General features: G+C 40.6%; 1 protein-coding gene across 3 annotated transcripts in view; it reads left to right on the top strand.

The window, feature by feature from the left end:
* Window positions 1–25,799, top strand: part of LOC149822212 (Leucine-rich repeat (LRR) family protein) — a 146,591-nt gene that overhangs the window by 9,335 nt on the left and 111,457 nt on the right. For all 3 annotated transcript variants that reach the window (XM_089980725.1, XM_089980727.1, XM_089980726.1), the window contains one exon: window positions 19,825–19,915. In XM_089980725.1, coding sequence (XP_089836851.1) covers window positions 19,825–19,915 — 91 coding nt within the window. The remainder of the gene's footprint in view (window positions 1–19,824; window positions 19,916–25,799) is intronic.

A 25,799-nucleotide genomic window follows, 5' to 3' on the forward strand; every position in this document is an offset into this window, starting at 1 on the left:
ATTTTTCCCAAGGAAAAAACATGCAGATATTATTGCAGCTATGATACACGTCAACAAATTACATGGCAAAAAGAAAAATGATTCAATGGGGTCAAATACCAGAATCATAAGAACAAGCAAGGTGCATGAATGTTTGAGTGTGTCAAATATGTTTGATCCCAAGAAAAATTAATCAAGAGTCAAGACTATAACATATATGTAGGCAGTATGCACATGCTAGAAACTGAATATTCAGCACATTTTTTCGCAAAACTTGGATAACACAAAATAAACCAATCTACATAGGATTTGTTGAATAACACAAAAATTGGCTAACACAAAAGAAGCCAATCACAAAAATTGGATTACATATTTTTTCACAACAGAATATTCAACATAACATTTTACAGACAATGAGAGACAGTGATAGAGAGTGAGAGACAGAAAGACGGAGAGATAGGGAGAGAGTGAGAGACAGAGTCAGAGTGATAAAGAGTAAGAGACAGAGAGAGTGAGAGACAAAGAGAGAGGGAGAGGAGAGTCAGGGTGAGAGAGAGGGAGAGGAGTTAGAGTGAGACTTAGAGATAAAGAAAGAGTGAGACAGAGGGGGAGAACGTGAGAGACAGAGAGTGAGACAAAGAGAGCAAGAGGCAGAGATTGCGAGAGAGAGTTAGAGAGAGAGAGAGGGCGTACTTGAAGACACCCATGGCTGCTGGAAGTTGTCAAAGGTCGCTAGAAGTCGCCGAAAGTGTTGGAAGTTGCTTTTATAATGACCATTATACCCTTAAAAAGGGTATTTTTTTTATGTTTTTGGTAAAAAAAGTTTTTAAGGGCTAAAATTGTCCATTATTGGGAAATGAGCTTCCCAACTTCCCTAATATCGAGAAGCTCGCTTCTCTTTTTAAAATTGCACTGCCTCTAACATTTTGGAAGCACGACATTTCACGCTTCCGAAGTGCATTTCGGGAAGCGCGCTTTCCCATGTACGTAGCCGCCTCGAGTAACCCTGGTCATACATTCCTCAACATCTTTGACAATATCGAGCCTATCCTCTTTTTTGGCTTGGGAGGGCAAGTCGAGCTGAGTCATCAAATTGAATTGAAAAGTTTTCAAACATTGTGTCAAAGTTCTCTTATTATTTGAGTAGCATGAATGAATAAACTTCTGCCAACATCATCAAGTTTGAGAGAGTCGATAAAGTATGAGTCTTTATCAAACAAACATGTACTCAAAAGGATACCACTTACAAATGGGATCATCGAGATCACATTCATAATTGTAACAAGGAGACCAGTTTGTGAGAGTGTAACTATGTACTCTTAAAATACTTTGGGATTAGATGGCTAAATTGGAGCCTATATGAGAAACTCTAAATGATGCACTTCAAAGAAACAAACAAATTCATGTGGAACAATTCTTTTAATTCATGAATTGTTTGGTAAATGATGAAACTCTAATCGATGCATTTAAAAAGACAAAGGTTGTTTGTTAGAGAGACGACCGTTATAACAAGAAAATTAAAAAGTCCTGGTAAGTTTGCAATTATGTTGTAATTTGTTAATATTTTTTTTTATGTTTTATTATTTTTTTATTAATTATGATATTTTTAATGTTTTTATCAAATTTTTATTGTTTTATTTTAACGAAGCTCATTGGTGGAGTTTATTTGGGTACGAAAATCCTGAATAGATGAATTTTGTAATTCGAATTCTAAGTTTGACGTGTAGTGTATCAGGATGTGAGAGGAATTAGAGTACTTTCTCATTGGTTTGTGACTTTGTATTTTATTTTTGAAATATATTTTTATAATTTTAATTATTTTATAATTGATTATCAATGATTTGGAATTATAGGTGCATACAAAATGACAGAATAGACTTGAATAAGAAAAGATGAATGCATTGGTTTTTGTAATGTACAATATGAAATTAAGAGAGAGAAATATGGGGAGGAGGGCTACTAAAGACCCTATATGTCTAGATCGTATAGACTCAGACGATGAGTGGATTGTGGGGAAGGAAAATCCAGTGTTGCCTAGTGATTCCAATTGGTTGGATCCGAACATCGACATAAATGCCATTGAGCATGTGCTTATTGAAAAGATCACTTCACCTCATGATTCACAAAGTAGTTTTAGGCAAGATCGGTCTTCAAGAGATCTAGGTAAAGCTATGTTTCTTTTCCCTTGCTATAAATATAAATGTATTTTTTTAATTAGACAAAATAAGTATTTAATACATGATTTTTTATTGAAGGAAAAAAAAGCAAAAAAAGTGACCGAGAATGTGGAGAAAGAAAGTGCAAATGATGAAGAGTCAGAGAATGAGGATGAAGGAGAAACTATTTAATATGGATTTCTCAGGTGATGACATTGAAGACTTAGATATTGATGATGACGAGACACAAGAAGAGCCTAGGCCCTAATTCATATCATAGGGCTATGTGCATTTATATGTTTTTTTGGGTCTTTCATTTGCACTTGTGAATGTTAACACTCTCATTTTGAAGAGTTTTGGACAAATATATTAACATTTGGTTGTTAATGCTAACATGCATTTTCTAATTATGACATGATGTTGTTAATGCTAATATTCATTTGGTTGTTAATGCTAATTTTTTATTGAATGAATGCTCATATTTTATTTCTTAGATACTTACGTAGATCATGTTGTTGCATTAATGTTACTTTTACATGTTAATCTCATATTTTTTTCAGTATTTATTTGAGTTTTTTTATTTCTTGTTGGTTGTTGCTTCATTAATAAAGCATTTATTTATTTATTTATAATTTTAGATATTTTTTTATAGTTTTTTTTAAGTTTTCAATTTTTTTTTTGAGGCTTACGCTTTACGCCTCGCCTCAGATTTTGGTGGAGCGCCTCGCTACGCCACAATGCTTTTCACAACATTGATTGTTATTGATGACCATCACGTAGAGGGAACAACCTTGCGTGTATAGTGTATAATGTGTCAAGAGTAATGTTTTCAATGGAAGAATGACGAACATGGCCTAGTCTACAATATATAAAGAAACAAGAAACTGTCCTATGTGTGACTTCAACAGTACAAGGTAGAATTGTAACGCCCCAAAATTTCAAACTTGCGAACCTTTCAGAAAACAGGCAAGATACTAGAAAAAATCTCTTTCCTTTAGAGTTTGTTTATGAAATCAGCGGAAGACTATTCTTTTGTTAATTCAGAAGGCAAACTGACAACTTTGGGCACGTTAGCTAAAAGAACCAAAACTCACAAAATTCGGATATCCCAAGGAAAATCCGTTACAAACTCAAAACGTCTAAGACGCGAGCTAAGAGCAGGAAGAAGAAGTCTTGAAGCCATTTTGCAATCGCGCCATCGCCCGTAGTGTACCTAATCATCACCTGTACCTATAGAATGAGTTAGTTTTGCGAAAAACTAGTAGGTGCACAAGAGAGACTACAGGAAACTGAATTAAGTACATTTAATTCAGCAGGTTATGCACTTTAAAACAGATATGCAGTTAAACAGGTAAGCAATACAACAAGGTAAGTAGTGCAAGCGGTAAGCAGTGCAAGCATGTAAGCAGTGCAACAAGATAAGCGGTGCAAGCAGATAAGCAGTTCAAAGCAAGTAAGCAGCGCAACTGTCAAAACGTAGCAAGACGATTCATTTGATCGTAAGCTGTGAACCACCACGCAACAAGCTTGTTCTCGTTCCTAGCACGGGGTCTCTGTATTTAATCATTATCAGGTCATCATTTGTCGCCCTCACTACTTCTAACAAACGCTTGTCCTGAACAACCTTAATCTATTCTCATCTTTCAAAGCCTTACGCGGCCAACTGTCACCTGTTATAACTCACTAAGGCGTCGTACTTTCTTCGAAAAAGCCCACCCTTCTATAGAAGGTCCAAAACATGATCTAAAATCATATAAAGATCTGATTCTCACATCTGAGTCCTGCATGAAAACATGCTAAAACAGAAAGCCAAAACTATAGATTTATAACTGGCTATCCCAAATAATCTTATAAGATCATCACAGCTCACCATAACTTTTTATGGTAAGCAAAAACACAAGATCCACGACAGATCGCTCGGTCCGAGAGATATACGACCTGACATGGAATTACCGCCCTAGAGGGTATACCTGGTCTTGGACCATACACTTCCTCACAGGAGTTCACCGTCTTTGCGGCTACCCGTTCGTGGACAATGTACATCCTCATAGAGATTCTACCACTCTAGCCGGATTACTCGATCTGGGAAATATACAACCTCACAAGGAATTACCGCCCTAGATGGTATACCTGGTCTTGAACCATACACTTCCTCACGGGAGTTCACCGTCTTTGCGGCTACCCGTTTGTGGACACTGTATATCCTCACAGAGAATCTACCACTCTAGCCGAGTCACCTGGTCTTGATCATACATACACTCACAGCGAAACCTTTGGGAAGTCGGTCCTCAACAAATGTCATATACAATGAAAATCATTGTAATACACGCATTAACACAAATGACCGCTCTCAGGGTCGATAGCCACTATTATAATCAACAAGATCAACGCCGGATCACCTGGTTTGGGAAATGTATAACCTCACAAGGAATTCCGCCCTAGATGTTTTACCTGGTCTTGGACCATACACTTCCTCACAGGAGTTCACCGTCTTTGCGGCTACCCGTTCGTGGACAGTGTACATCCTCAAAGAGAATCTACCACTCTAGCCGGGTCACCTGGTCTTGATCATACACGCCCTCGCAGATAATCCTTTGGAGATCAGGTCGTCAACAGATACCATACTCAGTGATACATGCATCTATACAATCGACTGTAATGAAATATGCGGAAAAGAAATATATGTCCTACAATGGATATTCACACATAGAAAGCAAAGAACAAGTCCAAAAGAGGACACACACAAAAGCCAATAATGGCTTGAAAGCATAAAATCTTATAAAGGAACAAAGGGGCTTGAAGAAGCCACACTTTACAAAGGGGGAGACCCCACTTATTTATAGGGAAGAGAGGAGTCAGAGAGAGTTAGAGAAAAGAGAGAGAGAGGCACCATTGGGACTCCCAACAAGGTGTCGTTGGGCTCCCAACGGTCACAATTGTGACCGTTGGGGGCCCAACGACTCTTTGTTGGGACCCCCAATGGGTGTGCATTTAATGCACAAAAAGACAAAAAATAAAAAAAGAAATAAGAGAAAAAGGAAAAAGAAAAGAAAAAAGAAGAAAAGGTAAAAAGACTACAATGCCCCTATTGGGCGAGTTTACAGAAATACCCCTTATCGGGTAGGTGGATAAATATTTATATATATATAATTATATATATATATATATATATATATATATATATATATAAATATATTGATTACATGTATTTTAACACCCTCTCTCAAGCTTTACAGGGATACAACCGAAAGCTTGTTGAGAAGAAACATGAAACGAGGAGCAGCAAGGGCTTTAGTGAAGAAGTCCGTCAACTGGTACTCGGATGTGACGTAGGGCAGTGCTATGGTTCCTTATAGGTATTCATCTCGAACATAGTGGCAGTCCATCTCTATGTGTTTAGTATGCTCATGGAAGGTGTGATTGCTTGCAATATAAATAGCGCTCTTGTTATCACAACACATCTTCGAAGGAGTTGAAATGATTATGCCCATATCATTGATGAGACTTCTAAGCCACACAAGCTCCATGGTTGTAGTGGCCATTGCACGATACTCCGCTTCTGTTGAGGACAATGACACTTTGTGTTGCTTCTTGCTGTTAAAATGTAAAACTGTACATATATGTATATATAATAATATTATATTATTATATATATATATAAATACATTTTTCATTTCTTTCTTTTTTGTAATTTTTTCCTTTATTTTTATTTTTTGTCTTTATGTCATCTAGTTCAGTTTGAACTAGAATGACTGTTGCTAGTCAAGTCCCGTCCAGACTTGACTAGCAATAGAGCTGTTGGACTGACACAGTCCAACAGCTCTTAATAGAGCTGTTGGACTGTGCCCAACAACTCTATTGAGTCCTCTTTCAGCTGTGTATATAAAGGGGTGCAACCCCTCTTGTATTTTACTCCAATGCTTCTTAAGCAATTGGTTTTTCATATCAATAAAGAATACATTTTTATTTTTATTTTGTTTCCAGTTATACCCTTTTTAAGGGTTATGCTTTAGTGTCATTCTTGACACTTGCTCTTGTTAATCTAAGCTCGTGTTTCGAAGATCCCCATTTCATTTCATGGTATCAGAGCCGCGGAAGTACTAAATCTTGAGGAAAAGCTGCCTCGGTTTCCGTGCCCGTTTGCAAAAGTGTTCGCCACTTGAAGAGAAGTGTTTTATCACTTCATTGGAGAAGATTTCACATCTTGTTGTATTGTTTTTTTTTTCTTTCTTTTTCATTTTCCTTCTTGTTTCTCTTCTATCCCTATTCTTTCTCTTCTTGTAATCGATGGATGACAATGATAAAGTCACCATCATGCCTATGAAACTAAGCGATACGAACTATGTAACATGGGCTTCAATCATGAAGCACCATATATGGGGAAAAGGCTTATGGGGGATTGTGGATGGTTCCGATTCGGAACCTAAGCTATCTCTTACTAAAAAGGAGGGAGATAAAGAGGTCCCTCTATCGGAAGAAGAGAAAATCAAGGCTATTGCCTCATACGAGAAGAAATGGAAAGAATGGAGAATATCTCATGCGAAGATAATGTCATGGCTTATCAATAGCGTTGACATTAAAAAATGCTCAAGTCTTGCCAAATTTGATCATGCCGATAAGGCATGGGAATACCTTAAGAATATGTATTCCCTTAAAGATATTGCACACGTGTGCAACCTCCAAGAAAAAGTTCGAATGATGACACAAGGAGACAAAACTATTCGTGAATATTACAATGGGTTGTTCGAACTTTGGGAAAAACTTTCCCTTTTAGAACCAAAGTGGCATTGTGCCGAAGACATCGAGCTTCGTCAGAAACAACTAGATGCCGAACATTTTTACCAGTTTATCACTGGATTAAGGCCGGAATTTGAAACCACTAAATCGGCCCTACTTCACCGGAGAAAAATTCCTTCTATTGTTGAAACTATTGAAGAGTTAACAATGGAAGAAAATCGTCTCCGGAAAGGTTCTTTAAAAATTAAAGATGATTCCGTTTTAGCCGTTTCTAGACCAGGGAATCATGTTCGATCATATAGGCCTCCTCACTTTAACCGACAAAATGGTGACTATGATAAGAAGAAAGTTATTTGTCATCACTGTCATGAACCGGGACACTATAGGCCACAATGTCCCAAACTTAAGGAGCTGAGAGAAAAAAGAGCTGCAATTGCTGGATCGGAGCCTAAAGATCAGGATGCACCAGTTTCCCTAGCCCAACTAATGGAGATTCTTCAGCCTCTCATCAAAGGTGCCTCTTCCTCATCTGAAGCTTCAACCGGCGCAACAGCCTCATCTTTTTCTGATCTAGGTAAAATTTCTTGGCTTCTTGACTCTGGTGCATCTTTTCATATGACCCAAAATAATCAAAGTCTATCCAAATGTGTTAAAAATAAAACAAGTGTGTCAAAGGTCTTTACTGCTGATGGGACTTCTCTTGAAATAGAAGGAATAGGAAATTTTGAAAAAATTTATAAAACAAATTTTTTTTTTATTCCAGAAATTAGACATGTTCCCAAATTAAATTTAAATCTTTTATCTGTATCTCAAATTTCTGATTATGGGTGTAATATTTCTTTTTCTTCTCATGGTTGTTGGGTACAGGATCGCCAGTCAGGCAAGCTGATTGGGGAAGACCATACAGAAGGAGGACTCTATTACATGGATTTTTTGGAAATGCCGAAGAAAGCTTTTTGTTATAATATTCAAAAAATAGAGTTGGAACTGTGGCATAAGAGACTTGGTCACCCACATATAGCCAAAATCCAACATTTTCCAAATCTAGGGAAATTTTGTAACTCTGAATCATTTGATTGTAAAGATTGTATTCTCGGCAAAATGAAAAGATTACCATTTCAGAACAGAACCTTTTTCTCTTCAAGACCACTTGAATTAATACACTCGGATGTTTGGGGTCCTGCACCAGTAATTTCTAAAGGAGGATTTGTTTACTATGTTATTTTTGTCGATGATTTCTCCCGACATACGTGGATGTACTTTCTCAAACATAAGTCTGAAGTATTTTTATACTTTCAAACTTTTCATAATATGGTTAAAAACAAGTTTCAAAATGATATTACTATTTTTCGCACAGATTCAGGGGGAGAGTTCTTATCCACAGATTTTCAAAATTATCTTAAATTGCATGACATCACACATCAAAGATCTTGTCCTTATACACCTCAACAAAATGGACTGGCAGAACGAAAACATCGCCATATTATAGAAACCACTAGGACTTTATTAATAGCAAATCAAGTCCCGAAAGACTTTTGGGCAGAAGCTGCCTTAACTGCCACATATCTCATTAATAGGATGCCATCTTCTTCGTTACAAAATATCACTCCCATTGAAAAACTTATGAACATTTCTCCAGACTACTCTAGACTAAGAATATTTGGGTGCAAATGTTTCATATTTACTGACAAAAATGATAAACTTTCCCCTCGTGCGATTCCCTGTGCCCTTTTAGGATATGCTGAAAACCAGAAGGGTTATAGATGTTTTGACTTCAAAAATAATAAACTATGTGTCTAGAAATGTTTCCTTTCTTGAAAAGGAGAGCTTCTTTGATTTTAGAAAATTAAAAGACGTCACTGAGTACTCCTTTTTGCTAGATCTAACATCAACATCTAATGAATATGACCTTGACTGTAACTTTGATGATGATCAAAGAATTATTGATCTTAATGTTGAAAATGAAGAAGTTCATAGAGATACTAGTATTCAATATTCCAGGCGACAAGAGTCTAATCCTCCATGTGCACTTGAGAAATATTCTAACATTCCAACTAGACAATCAACCCGAATCTCGAGGCCTCCAGGAAAGTTTGTATCATACGAGTCTTTCTCACCCACATATAGGGCAGTTATTGCATTAATTCACTCATATGAAGAACCATCCACATATTTTCAAGCAAAAAATGATATCAAATGGATAGAAGCCATGAAAGCTGAATTAGATGCACTTGAAAAGGCTTCTACATGGAATATTCAAGATCTTCCTCCAGGGAAGAAAACTATAGGATGTCGATGGGTTTATAAAATTAAAACCAAGAGTGATGGTACTCTTGAAAGATATAAAGCCCGTTTAGTAGCCAAAGGTTATGCCCAAGAATATGGGATTGATTATGAAGAAACCTTTGCTCCGGTGGCTCGTATGACTACTGTCCGAACCTTAATTGCCTTAGCTTCTATCAAAAAATGGTCTATTTTTCAAATGGATGTCAAAATTGCTTTTTTAAATGGAAAGTTAGTTGAAGAAGTATATATGGAACCCCCTCCTGGTCTAAGTATTCCTAAGGGTAAAGTCCTTCGCTTAGAAAAAGCTCTTTATGGACTTAAACAAGCACCAAAAGTTTGGTATGATAGGTTTAATCGTGTTATGATTGATATTGGTTTTCAATTCTGTTTAACTGACACTGCTTTGTTTATTAAGAATTCTGATGCAGGGATCATTGTGCTTCTTCTCTATGTGGATGATATGATCATCACCGGAAGCGATAAACAGGGAGTTGAAACAATCAAAACACTTCTTAAATCTCATTTTGAAATGACTGATTTGGGCTTGTTGAGATATTTTTTAGGCATTGAAGTTGCTTATTCTCCTAGAGGATATTTATTATCTCAGACTAAATTTGCTTTTGATATTGTTTTCAGGTCTGGTATTACTGATGATAAGAAAGTCGACACTCTAGAAGTTGTTAATGTTAAAATGAAGATTGATGATGGAGAACTTCTTGCAGACCCTACTCCTTACAGACAGCTTGTCGGGGCACTTTCCTATCTATCCATTACCAGACCAGATATAGCACATGCTGTTCATACAGCAAGTCAATTTCAACATGCTCCTACTTCTGTTCATATGGGAGCAGTCATGCGTATTATCAGATACATAAAGTCCTTTCTTTCACGAGGACTTTTCTTATCTTCTTCCTCTTCTCTTGATTTAATTGCATATACTGATGCTGATTGGGGAGGTGATCCCAATAATAGACACTCAACCACTGGCTTTTGTGTCTTTTTAGGGGAATCATTAATCTCGTGGAGGTGTAAAAAGCAGCAGAAGGTATCTCTCTCATCCACCGAAGCTGAATACAGAGCCATGGCAACCACGACCATGGAAGTAGTTTGGCTCCGACGACTGCTTGCTGACATGGGAGTTGAAGCAACAAAGGCTTCACAAATGTGTTGTGACAACAAAAGTGCGATCTACATTGCCAGTAACAGAACATTCCACGAACGCACCAAACACATCGAAATGGATTGTCACTACGTCAGAGAGGAATATCTACACGGGATAATTGATCTGCCATATGTCACTTCAGAATATCGGTTAGCAGACTTCTTTACAAAGCCTCTCGCTGCTCCCCGATTTCACTTTCTCTTAGACAAACTTTCGCTCATTGTACCGTAAGTTTGAGGGGGAGTGTTAAAATGTAAAACTGTACATATATGTATATATAATAATATTATATTATTATATATATATATAAATACATTTTTCATTTCTTTCTTTTCTGTAATTTTTTTCCTTTATTTTTATTTTTTGTCTTTGTGTCATCTAGTTCAGTTTGAACTAGAATGACTGTTGCTAGTCAAGTCCCGTCCAGACTTGACTAGCACTAGAGCTGTTGGACTGACACATTCCAACAGCTCTTAATAGAGCTGTTGGACTGTGCCCAACAACTCTATTGAGTCCTCTTTCAGCTGTGTATATAAAGGGGTGCAACCCCTCTTGTATTTTACTCCAATGCTTCTTAAGCAATTGGTTTTTCATATCAATAAAGAATACATTTTTATTTTTATTTTGTTTCCAGTTATACCCTTTTTAAGGGTTATGCTTTAGTGTCATTCTTGACACTTGCTCTTGTTAATCTAAGCTCGTGTTTCGAAGATCCCCATTTCATTTCACTTGCATCTCCAAGAAATCATAGAGTCACCTAAGAAAACACAAAAACCAGTAGTTGAGACTCTATCATTGGGATTTTCTCCCCAATCAGCATCAGTATAAGCAATTAAATCAAGAGATGATGAAGAAGAAAGAAAAACTCCCTTAGTTATGGTGTCTTTAATATATCTGACTATTCTTAAGACTGCGCTCATGTGCACAGTTGTAGGTGCATGTTAAAACTGACTGACGGAGTGAACTGCATGAGCTATGTCTGGCCGAGTGATGGATAAGTATGTCAGAGACCCAACAAGTTGACGGTAGGGAGTAGGATTCTCGAGAAGTGTTCCATCTTCCAGCCTTAACTTTGCATTGATAACCTCAGGGGTTTCTGTCTTCTTATCATCCGAAATTCCAGACTTGAAACAAATGTTGGCAGCAAGTTTCATCTGAGAGAGAATATACCCTCGGGGAGAATATGCTACCTCAATACCTAAAAAATATCTTAAGAAACCAAGGTCAGACATGTCAAAATTTTCTTTTAAAATTTTCTTAATATCATGGATTCCTTGCTCATCATTTTCAGTGATGATCATATCATCAACATATAGTAGTAGAATAACTACTGAGGACCCTGCACTTTTTACAAACAACGCAGTGTCAGTATAACATGAACGAAAATTTAAGCTAGTCATTACATTGCTAAATCTGTCATGCCAAGCTTTTGAAGCTTGCTTTAAACCATACAGTGCCTTTTTAAGTTTAAGAATTTTATTTTCACCAATAGATACTCCTGGTGGAGGATCCATATAAACCTCTTCAGTTAATTCACTATTAAGAAATGCGTTCTTAACATCTAATTGATAGATGGGCCATTTTTTAACAGATGCAACTGCAATAAGAGTCCTAACACTAGTCATTCTAGCTACGAGAGCAAAGGTTTCTTCATAGTCTATACTGTATTCTTGAACATATCTTTTGGTTACCAACCTAGCTTTATAACGTTCTAATGACCCATCACTTTTAGTTTTAATTTTGAAGACCCATCTACATCTAATAGATTTCTTCCCAGTGGGCAATGAGGTTATTTCTTAAGTTTTAGCCTTTTCAAGGGCACTAAGTTCTAGTTTCATGGCTTCAACCCACTGAGGAATGTTTTTGGTTTCATTATAGTGTGATGGTTCATGATAAGAGTGTAATGCAATTAGGCATGCCCTATACTTAGGTGTTAGGGACTCATAGGAAACAAACCTATTAGGAGGATTGGAGATTCAGCTGGATCTCCTTAAAGAGGTTTCTTCTATGTTGGAATTTTGAGAATATTTTTCTAAAGCACTTATGGGAACTTGTTGATCACGCCTAGCATACGTTTGAACTGACCTATTTTCAAAATTATTACTTTTATTTTTAACATTACTAAGAGGAATATCCTCTAAATCATTAGAAACTTCCTCTTCGTGAGGAGTCACATCTTCTTGAGAGAGAAGATCAAATAAGAAAGCATATTCGCTTTCATCAATATCTTTATTTTTCTCAAAGCCGTTTTCATTTTCTAAAAAAGTAACATCTTTGGATACATATAGTTTGTTGCTTTTGAGATCGAAGCATCTAAAACCTTTTTGATTTTCTCCGTATCCTAAGAACACACATTTAATAGCTTTTGGAGATAACTTATCTCTTTTATGTCTAAGGACAAAACATTTACACCCAAAAATTCTTAATCTATTAAAATCGGGTGTTCTTTCAAATAGTTTTTCATATGGAGATATATTTTGTAGGGATGAGGATATCATTCTATTTATCAAATAAGTGGAAGTTAAGGCGGCTTCGACCCAATAGCACTTTGGAATTTCTTTGGAGATGACAAGAGTCCTAGTGGTTTCCAAAATGTGTCTATGCTTTCTTTCGGCTAGACCGTTTTGTTGAGGAGTCCTAGGACATGACCTTTGATGACAAATGCCATTTGTTTCCAAGTATTCTTCAAATTCATTTGATAGATATTCTCTACCGGAATCGGATCGAAGAATGAAGATATTACTTGAAAATTGATTTTTGACAATCATATGAAATTTTTTAAAGAAATTAAAGACTTTGGATTTTAGATTGAGAAAATAGATCCACACATATCGAGTGTAGTCATCAATGAAAGTAACATAATAGGAGTATCCTCCTTTTGATATGACCGGAGAAGGACTCCAAACATCCGAATGGACTAATTCAAAAGGTCTTTTGGACACAAATGTTCTATTTGGAAAATGAGTGGATTTTATTTTTCCAAAAATACAATTCTTGCAAACAAAATGTTTCTCAATACAAAATTTCTTTCCAAAAGGAAAGTAGTACATTTTTGAGAAGCTTGGATGTCCAAGTCTTTGATGCCAAGTTTCAATATTTTTATCTTGGACATGATTACAAAATGAGTTAGTGGAAAGTTTCAAATTGTTCATGTAGTAGAGATCTCCCCTCCTATGGCCTTGCCCAATCCGCTTTCCGGACTGGAGATCCTGTATAGAGCAATCCTTGGTTGAGAAGGAAATTTCACATCCATGATCACATATTTGAGAGACAGACAAAAGATTTAAATTAAGTTGAGGTACCACCCTTACGTTTGACACAAAGAAATCTTTTGAAAAGTATAAAGTTCAAAAACTTTTAACTTGTAAAGAGGTACCATCGGCGGTGGAAACAAAAGAATTTTTGGAGTTGTTACATAAATTGGATAGTCCATTTTCAATAGAGGTCATATGAAAGGATGCTCCAGAATTAAGAATCCAAGAAAACATACCTGGAGGAGAAGAAGAGGCAATGGCGGCTCCCGAAGTTGATGGCGATTTGAGTAGAATTTGAAGTGCTTCGGATAGTAGAGCAAGGGAGAATGACTCCTTCCCTTTCATTGGCTCCTCCTTCTTTTGTGCGGTTTCTTCAATAATTGCAACCTTACCTTTTGGAGGTTCATTTATCTTAGGACAATTAGGTCTTATATGACCCGGTTCTTGGCAATGATGACAAATAGCTTTTCTATAATTGCCATTATAGTTATTGGAGGCTTATAGGCTTTCATATGATTGCCAGGTTTAGACATGACTAGAACTTCATCTCCTCCTTTAACCATGCCAAGACGTGTTTCTTCTTGGCATATTTTGGCTGTGGCATCTTCCAATGGAAGAGGTTTAGATCTATGAAGAAGGGAGGATCTAACTTGTTCATATTCGGGCCTAAGCCCATGTAAAAATTGGAAAAAATGTTCTTTTTTCATTTGTTCTCTTCTCCTTTCCACATCTTCACTAGACACCCATTTTGGTTCTAGAAGGGATAGCTCATCCCATAAAGGTCCAAGAGCGCTATAGTAATCTCTTACACTCATTTCACCTTGCTTAATGGTACAAATTTTTTCTTGAAGAAAGAATTGACGAGCAAGGTCTTTTTGAGTATACATACCTTTCATAAAAAACCATGCCTCATTTGCTAGGCGGAATTTAGCAATGTTGGCGCAAATTTTGAGCTCTACGTTGTTCATGAACCATGCAAGAATTTTTGCATGTTTACTTTCCCAATCTTTGACCTTAGATTGGTGATCTTCAATAGCCTTCATGCGAGCATTTCCTTCTAGAGCTTTTTCTTGATCACCATCCATTTTTGTAAGTTGAAGTTAAGGTTCCCTAATGGTGCCCATAACATATCCCCAAAGCTTTTTACCTTTGAGGTTGTTCTCCATGGTGGCGGCTCACATCATGTAGTTGGTACCATTAAGCTTGAAGGAGAGATCAATCTTTTGTTCTCCTTCCATCATAGACTTAAGAATGGAGGACAAACAAAAAAGAGGTATAACTAGTCAACTAGCTATATGAATCAAGAGCATAACCAAGGCTCTGATACCATGTAATGAAATATGCGGAAAAGAAATATATGTCCTACAATGGACATTCACACATAGAAAGCAAAGAACAAGTCCAAAAGAGGACACACACAAAAGCCAATAATGACTTGAAAGCATAAAATCTTATAAAGGAACAAAGGGGCTTGAAGAAGCCACACTTTACAAAGGGGGAGACCCCACTTATTTATAGGGAAGAGAGGAGTGAGAGAGAGTTAGAGAAAAGAGAGAGAGAGGCACCATTGGGAGTCCCAACAAGGTGTCGTTGGGCTCCCAACGACTCTTTGTTGGGACCCCCAATGGGTGTGCATTTAATGCACAAAAAGACAAAAAATAAAAAAAGAAATAAGAGAAAAAGGAAAAAGAAAAGAAAGAAAAAAAGGTAAAAAGACTACAATGCCCCTATTGGGCGAGTTTACAGAAATACCCCTTATCGGGTAGGTGGATAAATATTTATATATATATATATATAAATATATTGATTACATGTATTTTAACATCGACTACTCCGAACAATTGACCGCTCTTGGGGTCAGTAGCCACAATATGGGCACAAACATGTATATCAGCAATATGCATCGTATCACTTCACATAGTAAAACAAAACACACGATCACTCGTTCCTCTAATAAGGTTCCATGAACCATGAACATATTATCACATACTTCCAACATTTCTTATCACGTGACATAACAATCACATCACACAGAAGCATATAATCCTACGCACCGTATTATTGCCACAAGGAACATTACAATCTTCAAATAGGACCTCAAAGCATGCGTAAACGACACATGAGAACATGCAGATATGGCAATCCAGTTGATTCTATAGGCGAAGAGTAACTAACTCTATCTGACAGCCAAACAAAACAACTGAATAAGACAAGCACTCGTAACAATGCTCGTAATACATACAATTACCATCAAATGACTCAGTCCATCAGCAAGTAATTAAATTAATCATAAGGCATAAACCATTGCATCGCAAACAATTCATAAGCAATCATACGACAACAGTTATATCACAATATGTAAGCAGCTTATAAGACAAGCGGTCACATCAATCCTAGTTGCCACCAGTTCGTAGATTACGAGCTGTATGCAATCACATCAATCATAAGACGCAAGCCAACAAGTGCTACGTTACAATAAGCACCAAGCAGTTCGACCAAGGGGTAAAGCAAGTAATTAACTAATGTGAACAAACTTTATGTTTCGATGTTACTGGACTGCGGGTACGCGTAGGAAAAATGTAGAAACAACTGAGACTAGTTCGGGCGTCTATTATTCTATGTATTTTCAATAACCTGAATAGCTAGTTGAGTCCGCTCCTAAAGGGACGACTTTAGCCGAGAGAGGATTTCCCCAAGGCAGGTAAGCAGTGCCACGGATTCATCCAACTTCTGCAGAAGTGTTGAACTAACTATTGTAGCCCCTTTCCCCTAACTCCAATGACTGGGGAGGCCGGATCATTGCTCGTAGGGTGGTTGTTAACAACCTATCCATTGGAGTTTTGTACCGCTCTGTCCTCTCTCTTGACAGACAACAAGAAGCGAATGGGTGCGTTAGGGGTTGCTTAACTAACGACCCATTCTATGCTGTGGTCTTTAAACCACTCGAGCATCTTGCCTGTGAAGGCGAATGTGAGGCCATTTTATGTGATTACAGCATTGTGCATTTAGCACTGTTCGAGGTCGCACGACCGTCTCATCCGATCATCGCAGTACTAGCGTGTAGTGCACGATTACAAGTACTCTAGGATGAAAGGGGTATAACTCCTCAATAAGAGCCTCATCAGAAGTGTTTCACAAAGATGTAATGCTTCTCAAACTATACTTTGACATTCTTTGTCTTTTGAAACAGCCAACAGCTTGTGCCAACATTTGACATGTGATTATCTCGAATCTCATCCGCTATCGGGGTATCTACATGCCTCGCATGACTCAATACCGGCCTCGATAGACGGGATACGGGTTTCTCAACAGAACCAGGCAATCACCTCCTTCCAAATGCTTCTATTTGGGCAGTCTTTGATGCTTTTGCGCAACTCCCTAAAATCTCAAGTCGACTCTGCAGGACTGCGTACACGAAGAGCCAGGATCCTTGCGAGGTATCCCTCCCCTTAGACGAGGATGTATCGCTAGCTCCCGACTCAACTCTTGTCACAAGAGGGAGAGTGGTAGATGCCTCTTGCATCATCCATGAGGATGCCTCAAACGCGTATGCAATGAGCGAAAACCTGAGCGTCATCTGCAATAGCAAGGTAGTAATACATATGCAAAAGCAAAAGCCTGGGCGCAAAGCACGACGACAAAGTAAAGGACCGTAAGCAGGAGTGCAACGCAAAACCTTTGCATGATGCACAACGGCAAAGTAAATGACTGTAAGCAGGAGTGCAACGCAAAACCATTGCGCGATGCGAGACGGCAAAATAAAACACTGTAAGCAGGAGTGCAATGCAAAACCTTTGCGCGATGCGCGATGGCAAAGTAAAGGCTGTAAGCAGGAGTGCAACGCAAAACCTTTGCGCGATGCGCGACGACAAAGTAAAAGACTGTAAACAGGAGTGCAACACAAAACCTTTGTGCGATGCGCGACGACAAAGTAAAGGACTGTAAGCAGGAGTGCAATGCAAAACCTTTGCGCGATGCGCGACGGCAAAGTAAAGGACTGTAAGCAGGAGTGCAACATAAAACCTTTGCGCGATGCGCGACGGCAAAGTAAAGGACTGTAAGCAGGAGTGCAACACAAAACCTTTGCGCGATGCACGACGGCAAAGTAAAGGACAAGGATCGCGAAACCACGTCCTTGAGTTAAATGCGTACTTGTATAAATATATATGATATATATATGCATATATATTTATTTAATTGTCCTTTTTAGTTAATTGAACTCAATTCAATTGTCCAAGTCTTCTGTGCAATCTTCTCCTATCTTAAGAGGTTGCAGTCCTCGTATGCCAGCGGCGTAGGTAAGCAAGAGTTCAAGCCACGAAGGGTGAGCAGGATCCACCGTTCAACCTGTGATGCTAAAAAGGTTAGCATGCCAAAATACAAATGAGAAGTGAGTCCGGTAAGACCTGCAACAGTACCGAACCCCGATATGAGGGTAGGCAGGGAGCTCAACTCCCTGCAGAATGCAGAAGAACAACAGAGACAACAAAGCTTCTTGCATGCAGGCTGCAGAGGCAAGAACTCTGCACTCTGTTGACCAGGGTGCCAGAGGCAGGGAAGCTTGCTCCCAGATGCCAGAGATGCAGAGGCATGGGCAGAGGCACTGCACCCTGCCTGCAAGGGTGCAGGAGGCAGGGGCCTCACCCTTGCCGACAAAAAGCCACAGAGGCAGGGGGCTCATGCTCCCTGCCTGCTAGGACAGAAAAGGCAGACAAGGGGCGCATCCCCTTGCTGGAAACGAGACAGGCAGGGGCTCTGCCCCTACCGGCCACTAGATCAAGGCAGGGGGCGAAGCCCCCTGCCTGACCAGAATCAAGAAGAAGGCAGGGGGGGCTTCGCCCCTGCCGAGGAGCATAAGAAGGTAGGGGGGCGAAGGCCCCTGTCGAGAAACATAAGAAGGCAGGGGGGCAAAGCCCCCTACCACGAACAAGATGGGGGCACGGGGGCAAAGCCCCCTGCCGGAAAACAATAGGAGGCTGGGGGCTTTGTCCCCTGCCGGAAGAACCACAAAGAGGCAGGGGCTCTGACCCTACCGAAAAATTCACAAGAGGCAGGGGGGCGTAAGCCCCTGCCGGAAAGGTGGGCCGACACAGGGAGCTCCGCTCCCTGCCGGCAAAACAAGAGGGACAGGGGGAGCAGAGCCCCCTATCGACATAGCAAGCGACAGGGGGGTGGGGCCCCCTGCCGACAAAAAGAAAGGAAAAGGAGAAGGGGAGAAGGGAAAACGAAGAAGAAGAAAGACGAAAGAAGAAGAGGAGCGTACCTGGAGATCGTCGACGGCGACAGCGTCGTCGTCAGAGAGAGGTCGCAGGTGGCGGCGGGTTGACAGGGGTCTCCAGCAAGAGAGAGGGTGCAGAGACGAGTAGAGCGAGAGGCTGTTAGGGGAAGAGAGTGAGTGTCGGGGAGAGAGAACGAGAGAGCAGGAGAGGGGAAGGGGTTTCGTATGTCTAAAAATGATAAATTTTGCATATCAAACACTTCTATTATTTTTTGATTCCTGCTTATTCTACAGGTCATTATCCTATGAGATTTATGCTGACAAAGGACAGCTATACTCCTCCCTAACCTTTTTGCATCTATGAGGCTCATTAGTGCATTGAAACCTACTACCATCATACTTCCATTTTCTTTCTTTGACTTTTTCAGTTCATTTGTGATTTTCTATGTGTAGGTACAAATAACTGGACTGGTTGTCTTTGGAAGAACACTCTTGTGATATATGATTCTTCCAGTATAGCAGTGTATATCTTGACAGGATCTCTAGTTGATTCATTCGGTGCAGAGATGAATTCGTATAAAGCAAATTGAATTTCTGGTTCCTAAATGCTAGATTGGATATTTCCCTGCATGTGTGCCTTGGTCCCTTAACCATGTCTAGATCTGGTGGAGTCTGCATATTTGTCTGTAATTTCCTAAAGATAAAAGGAAAAAGAAAGTGGAAAGGAGAGGCGCTAAGGGAAATTGGACTTTGAGTTATCAAATGTTACCCAGAAATATCCTGCTAATCCCTTGTATTTGTACGTGGTAATAGTAGTTTCTCAATATTGTATTCTCTAAAAGCTGCAAGAGAGAGAGAGAGAGAGAGAGAGAGAGAGAGAGAGAGAGAGAGAGAGAGAGAGAGAGAGAGAGTACAATGCTCGCTAGCTGGAACAAAGACAAGTTTGTCCTCTTCTATCTTCATACCTGTTTTACGACATAGATTTTGTGATAAATAAGCATCTCTAATATTGAGGGTAATCTTATTTTGCAGTTGAAGGTATATCCTATGGAGGCCTGCAAGCTACATCTCTCAGTCCTGGACTTGTCCAATAACTCTTTGTCTGGATTACCTCCTGAAATTGGTATGTGGTTATATTTCGTTAATTTATATACAAAATTGACTTGGTATGACTTAAATGCTTTGTGGGAAAGTACTTTTTCTCAAGGAGTTGGTGCTAACTTTCAGAAAATCATTAAAGTCTACGGAAGAAAATGGCAAACTTGCTTAGTGCAAGTTAATATAAGATGATATATGAAACTACGCGGTTGTGGTAGTGATTACCACCAACAGTTGCTTATTAAAAGTGTAGAGGTTATTATGCATATAGTGTTGTACTGCTATTCTCATTCTTTATATTATACAAGAAAAAGTATGCCATTCTTTTATTCTGTACATCAATAATCAGTCTTATAGGATATTTTAGTCATGGAAAAATAGGTTTAGAGGGGTTGACCCTTATAAAAATTGTAATAATCTGGACAAGATTAGGCTTAATTGTGGATTTTCCAAGATTTTTTGTGTTGAGGCTCAAATTTCTGGAAAGATTGGGAAATCTGATGATTCTGATGAGATTTCAACGTTTTGAAACCTGGAAGTGGATGCTTTTGGGTCGTTTTATACAGGAGTCTGAAAAATAAGGTGTGGTGAGAATATTTGAGGTATTTTATATGTTTTCATTGGGTATTAACAAGCGGAAGCCTATGTTACATGGATACCAAAGAGGGAACAGGACACGATAGGGAAAACATTGGTGTGATATGATAATTTTCAAAAATTAGTGCACATGGACACAACCATGCACACACTTAGCTGTATGCATATGTGTAGGGGTGGCCAATGTTCCGGGTACCCGGCTCGATTTGGGTCGGGCTCACGCCTCAGTTTGAGAACCATGCCTGAAAAAAGTCGGGTCGGGGCCAACCTGATAAGATATCGGGTCAGGCTCGGGTAGCGGTTCAGACCCGTGTCGGGCTCTTATGGACCCATTAAACTAAAAAAGAAAAAAAAACTTTAGTCCCATAATCTTTTAGGTTGTATTATGGGTTATGGATAATAGCTCGGGTAGCGGTTCAGACCCGTGTCGGGATCTTATGGACCCATTAAACTAAAAAAGAAAAAAAAAACTTTAGTCCCATCATCTTTTAGGTTGTATTATGGGTTATGGATAATAAAGTCCAAAACCCGACCCATTAAAAATGATGAAATTTTTGTTAATGAAAAGAGGAAAAGGTCATGTTTTTATAACACCTAAGAGCTCCTCACCCTTCACTTCCTGTTCTTATAAAACTCAGTTGAAAAAAAAAAAAATCGGACCCAGGTCGGGTCCAGACCCGACCCGGATCCAACCCGTGCCTAGCCCCTCGAAAGAGGCTTTCAGGGGGGCTGACAGCCCACAGAGGGGGGGGGGGGATCACCGGCGACACAAGGGGCGGCCCCTGTGTGCGCCTCTCCTTATAAAAGGGCGAGAGGGGAGGCCTTACGAGCCTCTCCTCCGATCCCCGACTCTCTCTCTCGCCTCTCTACATCTCTCCCCGACACCCTCTCTCCTGTTTGACGACTTCCCTTCCCGGCGACCTCTGTAATAAGCTGAAATTTTTTTTTTTAAGTTAGGATTCGGGTCAGATCTGGACCCGGACCCGACCCGGACCCAAATGGAGGCACCGCCTCCAGTGTTTTGAAGACAGGGAGGCAGGGGTTTCAAAGAGAACCCCCGCCCCCCTTTCTTCCTCTCTCGTTCTCTCTCCCTGACTCGGCTCTGCACTCTCTCTCGCTGGTGACCCCTATCAACCCGACGCCGATGCCGACGCTGCCGCCACCTGCGACCTCCCTCCGCTGCCGTCGCTGCCGCCGCCGGCGACCACCAGGTACGCCCCTCTTTTCCCTCTTTCGTTCGCCACTTTCTCCCCTTCTCTCCCCTCTGCCGCGTCTCTCTCTCGCTGTCGGCTGCGATTGGAGACACCGGCGATCGAAGCTGACGCGCGACCTCCGAGCTCCGACGATTGCATCGTCGGCAGCCTGCTAACTAGCGACGTGGAGGCACTCCTCCACGACCAACTTCTTAGAGGGACTATGGCCGTTTAGGCCACGGAAGTTTGAGGCAATAACAGGTCTGTGGTGCCCTTAAGTAAGGATTGACAGACTGAGAGCTCTTTCTTGATTCTATGGGTGGTGGTGCATGGCCGTTCTTAGTTGGTGGAGCGATTTGTCTGGTTAATTCCGTTAACGAACGAGACCTCAACCTGCTAGAACCTCCCCTACTTGCCTTTGGTTCAGGTAGGTCGGCAGGGGCCAAGCCCCTGCCACTTAGCCGACAGGTCGGCAGGAGTAAAACCCCTGCCGCCTGTGAGAAGGGTTCTGGCAGGGAATTTGGGCCCCCTGCCTGCCCTTTTATGTTCACAGGGAGGGTCGAGACCCCTCCCTGTCTCTTCTTGGTCATAGGGAGGGTCGAGCACTCCCTGTCCCTTCTTTTTCACAGGGAGGGTCGAGACCTCACTGTCTCTTTTTTGTCATGCAGGGGAGGGTTCAACCCCCCTCTGCTTTCGTAACATGCAGGAGGAGGGGTCGAGCCCCCTCCTCGGTCCCTTGATGTTAGTGGAGGGGTCGAGCCCTCCCTGCTTGTCTTTTATGCAGGGGGAGGGGTCGAGCCCCTCCCTGCTTGTTTATTGCGTAGGGAAGGGGTCAATCCCCTCCTTGTTTTCGTGTTTCGCTGGGAAGGGGCCGAGACCCCCCTTTCTCCCTCTATTGCGACAAGAGTTCAGTCGGGAGCGAGCGACACATCCTTCGTCTAAGGAGAGGGATACCTCGCAAGGATCCTGGCTCTTCGTGTGCGCAGTCCTGCAGAGTCGACTTCAGATTTTAGGGAGCTGCGCAAAAGCATCAAAGACTGCTCCAAATCGAAGTATTTGGAAGGATGTGACTGACTGGTTCTGCTCGCCTTCTTGGCTTATCTCGGGTGATCTCGAATTGGGGGTTCGAGCGAACTTCTTAGTGGGTGTCTTGTTGAGAAACCTGTATCTCATCTATCGAGGTCGATATCGAGTCATGCTAGACATGTAGGCACCCTGATAGCGGAGGTGATTCGAGATAATCACATGCATAATGTTGGCACATGGTACTGCCGTTTTAAAAGATAAAGTAAAGTTGATAAACTTTACATCTTTGTGAAACACTCCTGTTGAGGCTTCTATTGAGGAGCTATACCCTCTTCATCCTAGAGTACTTGTAGTCGTGCACGACACGTCTAGTACTGCGATGATCGGATGAGACGGTCGTGCGACCTCGAACAACGCTAAATGCAAAATGCTGTAATCACATAAATGACCTCACATTCGCCTTCACAGGCAAGATGCTCTAGTGGTTTAAAGACCACAGCATAGAATGGGTCGTTAGTTAAGCAACCCTTAACGCACCCATTCGCTTCTGGTTGTCTGTCAAGGGAGATGACAGATCAGTACAAAAACTCCAATGGACAGGTTGTTAACAACCACCCCACGGGCAAAGATCCGGCCTCCCCAGTCATTGGAGTTAGGGGATTGGGGCTACACAAGTTAGCTCAACACTTCTGCAGAAGTTGGATGCATCCGTGGCACTGCTTTTCAGCCTCTGGGGAATCCTCTCTGTGCTAAAGCCGTCCCCTTTGGAGCGGACTCAACTAGCTATTCGGGTTATTGAAAATACATAGAATAACAAACGCCCGAACTAGTCTCAGTTGTTTCTACGTTTTGCCTGCACGTACCCGTAGGCCAGTAATTATCGAAACATAAGGTTTGTTCACACTGGTCGTTGGGTCGTGAGATTCGCTTGCACTACTGATTCGCTTGCACTACTGATTCGCTTACACTACTGAATCGCTTGCTTGCTCGGTAGTTCAGTATGCTCCTCGTTGAGCTGTGCACGCCTGTCAAGGCGTTACTCTAGTTGGTTAAATTGCTTACGCAGTTCTTTGCTGAGTAATAAGGAGCTTCTCATACTAGTTAAATGCTTATAATAATAGCATTATGCCAGTTGCTACATATTAGCATGTGACTTGCTTTATCCCTTGGTCGAACTGTTTTGGTACTTATTGTAGCGTAACATTCATTGGCTTGCATCTCTTATGATTGATGTGATTGCATACAACTCATAATCTACGAACTGGTGGCAACTAGAATTGATTTGGCCGCTTATCTTATAAACTGCTTACATATTGTGATATAACTGCTGCCGTATGATTGCTTATAAATGGTTTGCGATGCAATGGTTTGTGCCTTACGATTAATTTAATTACTTGTTGATGGATTGAGCCATCTGATGGCAATTGTTTGTTTTACGAGCATTGTTACGAGTGCTTGTCTTATTCAATTGTTTTGTTTGGCTGTCAGATAGAGTTAGTTATTTTTCGCCTATAGAATCAACTGGATTGCCATATTTGCATGTGTCGTTTACGCATGCTTTGAGGTCCTATTTGGGGATTGTAATGTTCCTCGTGGCAATAACACGATGCGTAGGATTATATGCTTCTATGTGAAGTGATACGATGCATATTGCTGATATGCATGCTTGTGCTCATATTGTGGCTACTGACCCTGAGGCGGTCAATGGTTCAGAGGAGTCGATTAATGATGCATGTATCACTGAGTAGGGCGTCTGTCGAGGACCTGATCTCCAAAGGATTATCTGCGAGGGTGTCAATGATCAAGACCAGGTACCCGGCTAGAGTGGTAGATTCTCTGTGAGGATGTACACTGTCCACGAACGGGTAGCCGCAAAGACGGTGAACTCCTGTGAGGAAGTGTATGGTCCAATACCAGGTATACCATCTAGGGCGGAATTCCTTGTGAGGTTTTACATTTCCCAGACCAGGTGATCCGACGTTGATCTTGTTGTTTATATTAGTGCCTATCGACCCTGAGAACGGTCATTTGTGTTGATGCGTGTATCGAAATGATTTTCATTGGATATGGCATTTATTGGGAACTCGCTTCCCAAACGTTTCGCTGTGGGAGTATGTATGATCAAGATCAGGTGACCCGGCTAGAGCGGTAGAATCTCTGTGAGGATGTACACTGTCCACCAACGGGTAACCGCAGAGTCGGTGAACTCCTGTGAGGAAGTGTATGGTCCAAGATCAAGTATACTCTCTAAGCAGTAATTCCTTGTCAGGTCGTATATTTTCCGGACCGAGCGATCCGACTTGGATCTTGTGTTTTTGCTTACCATAAAAAGCTATGGTGAGCTGTGACGATCTTCTGAGATTGTTTGTAATAGTCAACTATGAATTCATAGTTTCGGCTTTCTGTTTTAGCATGATTACATGCAGGACTCAGATGTGAGAATCCGATCGTTAGCGATTTGAGTTAGTGATTATGTTTTGGACCTTCTACTGAAGGGTGGGCTTTTCTGAGGAAGTATGACGCCTTAGTACCTCATAACCGGTGATTGTTGGCCGCGTAAGGGCCTTGAGAGATGCGAATAGATTAAGGTTGTTCAGGACAACGCTTTTGTTAGAAGTAGTGAGCGACAAACGATGTCCTGATGGTGATTAGATGCTTTGACCTCGTTCTAGGAACGAGAACAAGCTAGTTGCGTGCTGGTTCACAGCCTACGATCAATTGAATCGTATGTTGCGTTTGTCAGTTGCACTGCTTACTTGCTTTGTACTGCTTACTGTTTGCACTACTTACGCATTTGCACTATTCATCTGCTTGCATTGCTTACCTGTTTAACTGTATATCTGCTTTAAACTGCGTAGCCTACTGAATTAAATGTACTTAATTCAGTTTCCTGTTAATCTCTCTTGTGCACCTACTAGTTTTTCGCGAAACTAACCCATTCTATGGGTACAAGTGATGATTAGGTACACTACGGGCGATGACGCGATTACAAGATGACTTCAAGACTTCTTCTTCTTGCTCTTAGCTCGCGTCCTGGACGCTATGAGTTTGTATCGGATTTTCCTTAGGATATCCGAATCTTGTGAGTTTTGG

This window comes from Nuphar pumila, chromosome 11 (assembly GCF_984573655.1).
Source record: "Nuphar pumila chromosome 11, dmNupPumi1.hap1.1, whole genome shotgun sequence".
Classification (NCBI taxonomy): Eukaryota; Viridiplantae; Streptophyta; class Magnoliopsida; order Nymphaeales; family Nymphaeaceae; genus Nuphar; species Nuphar pumila.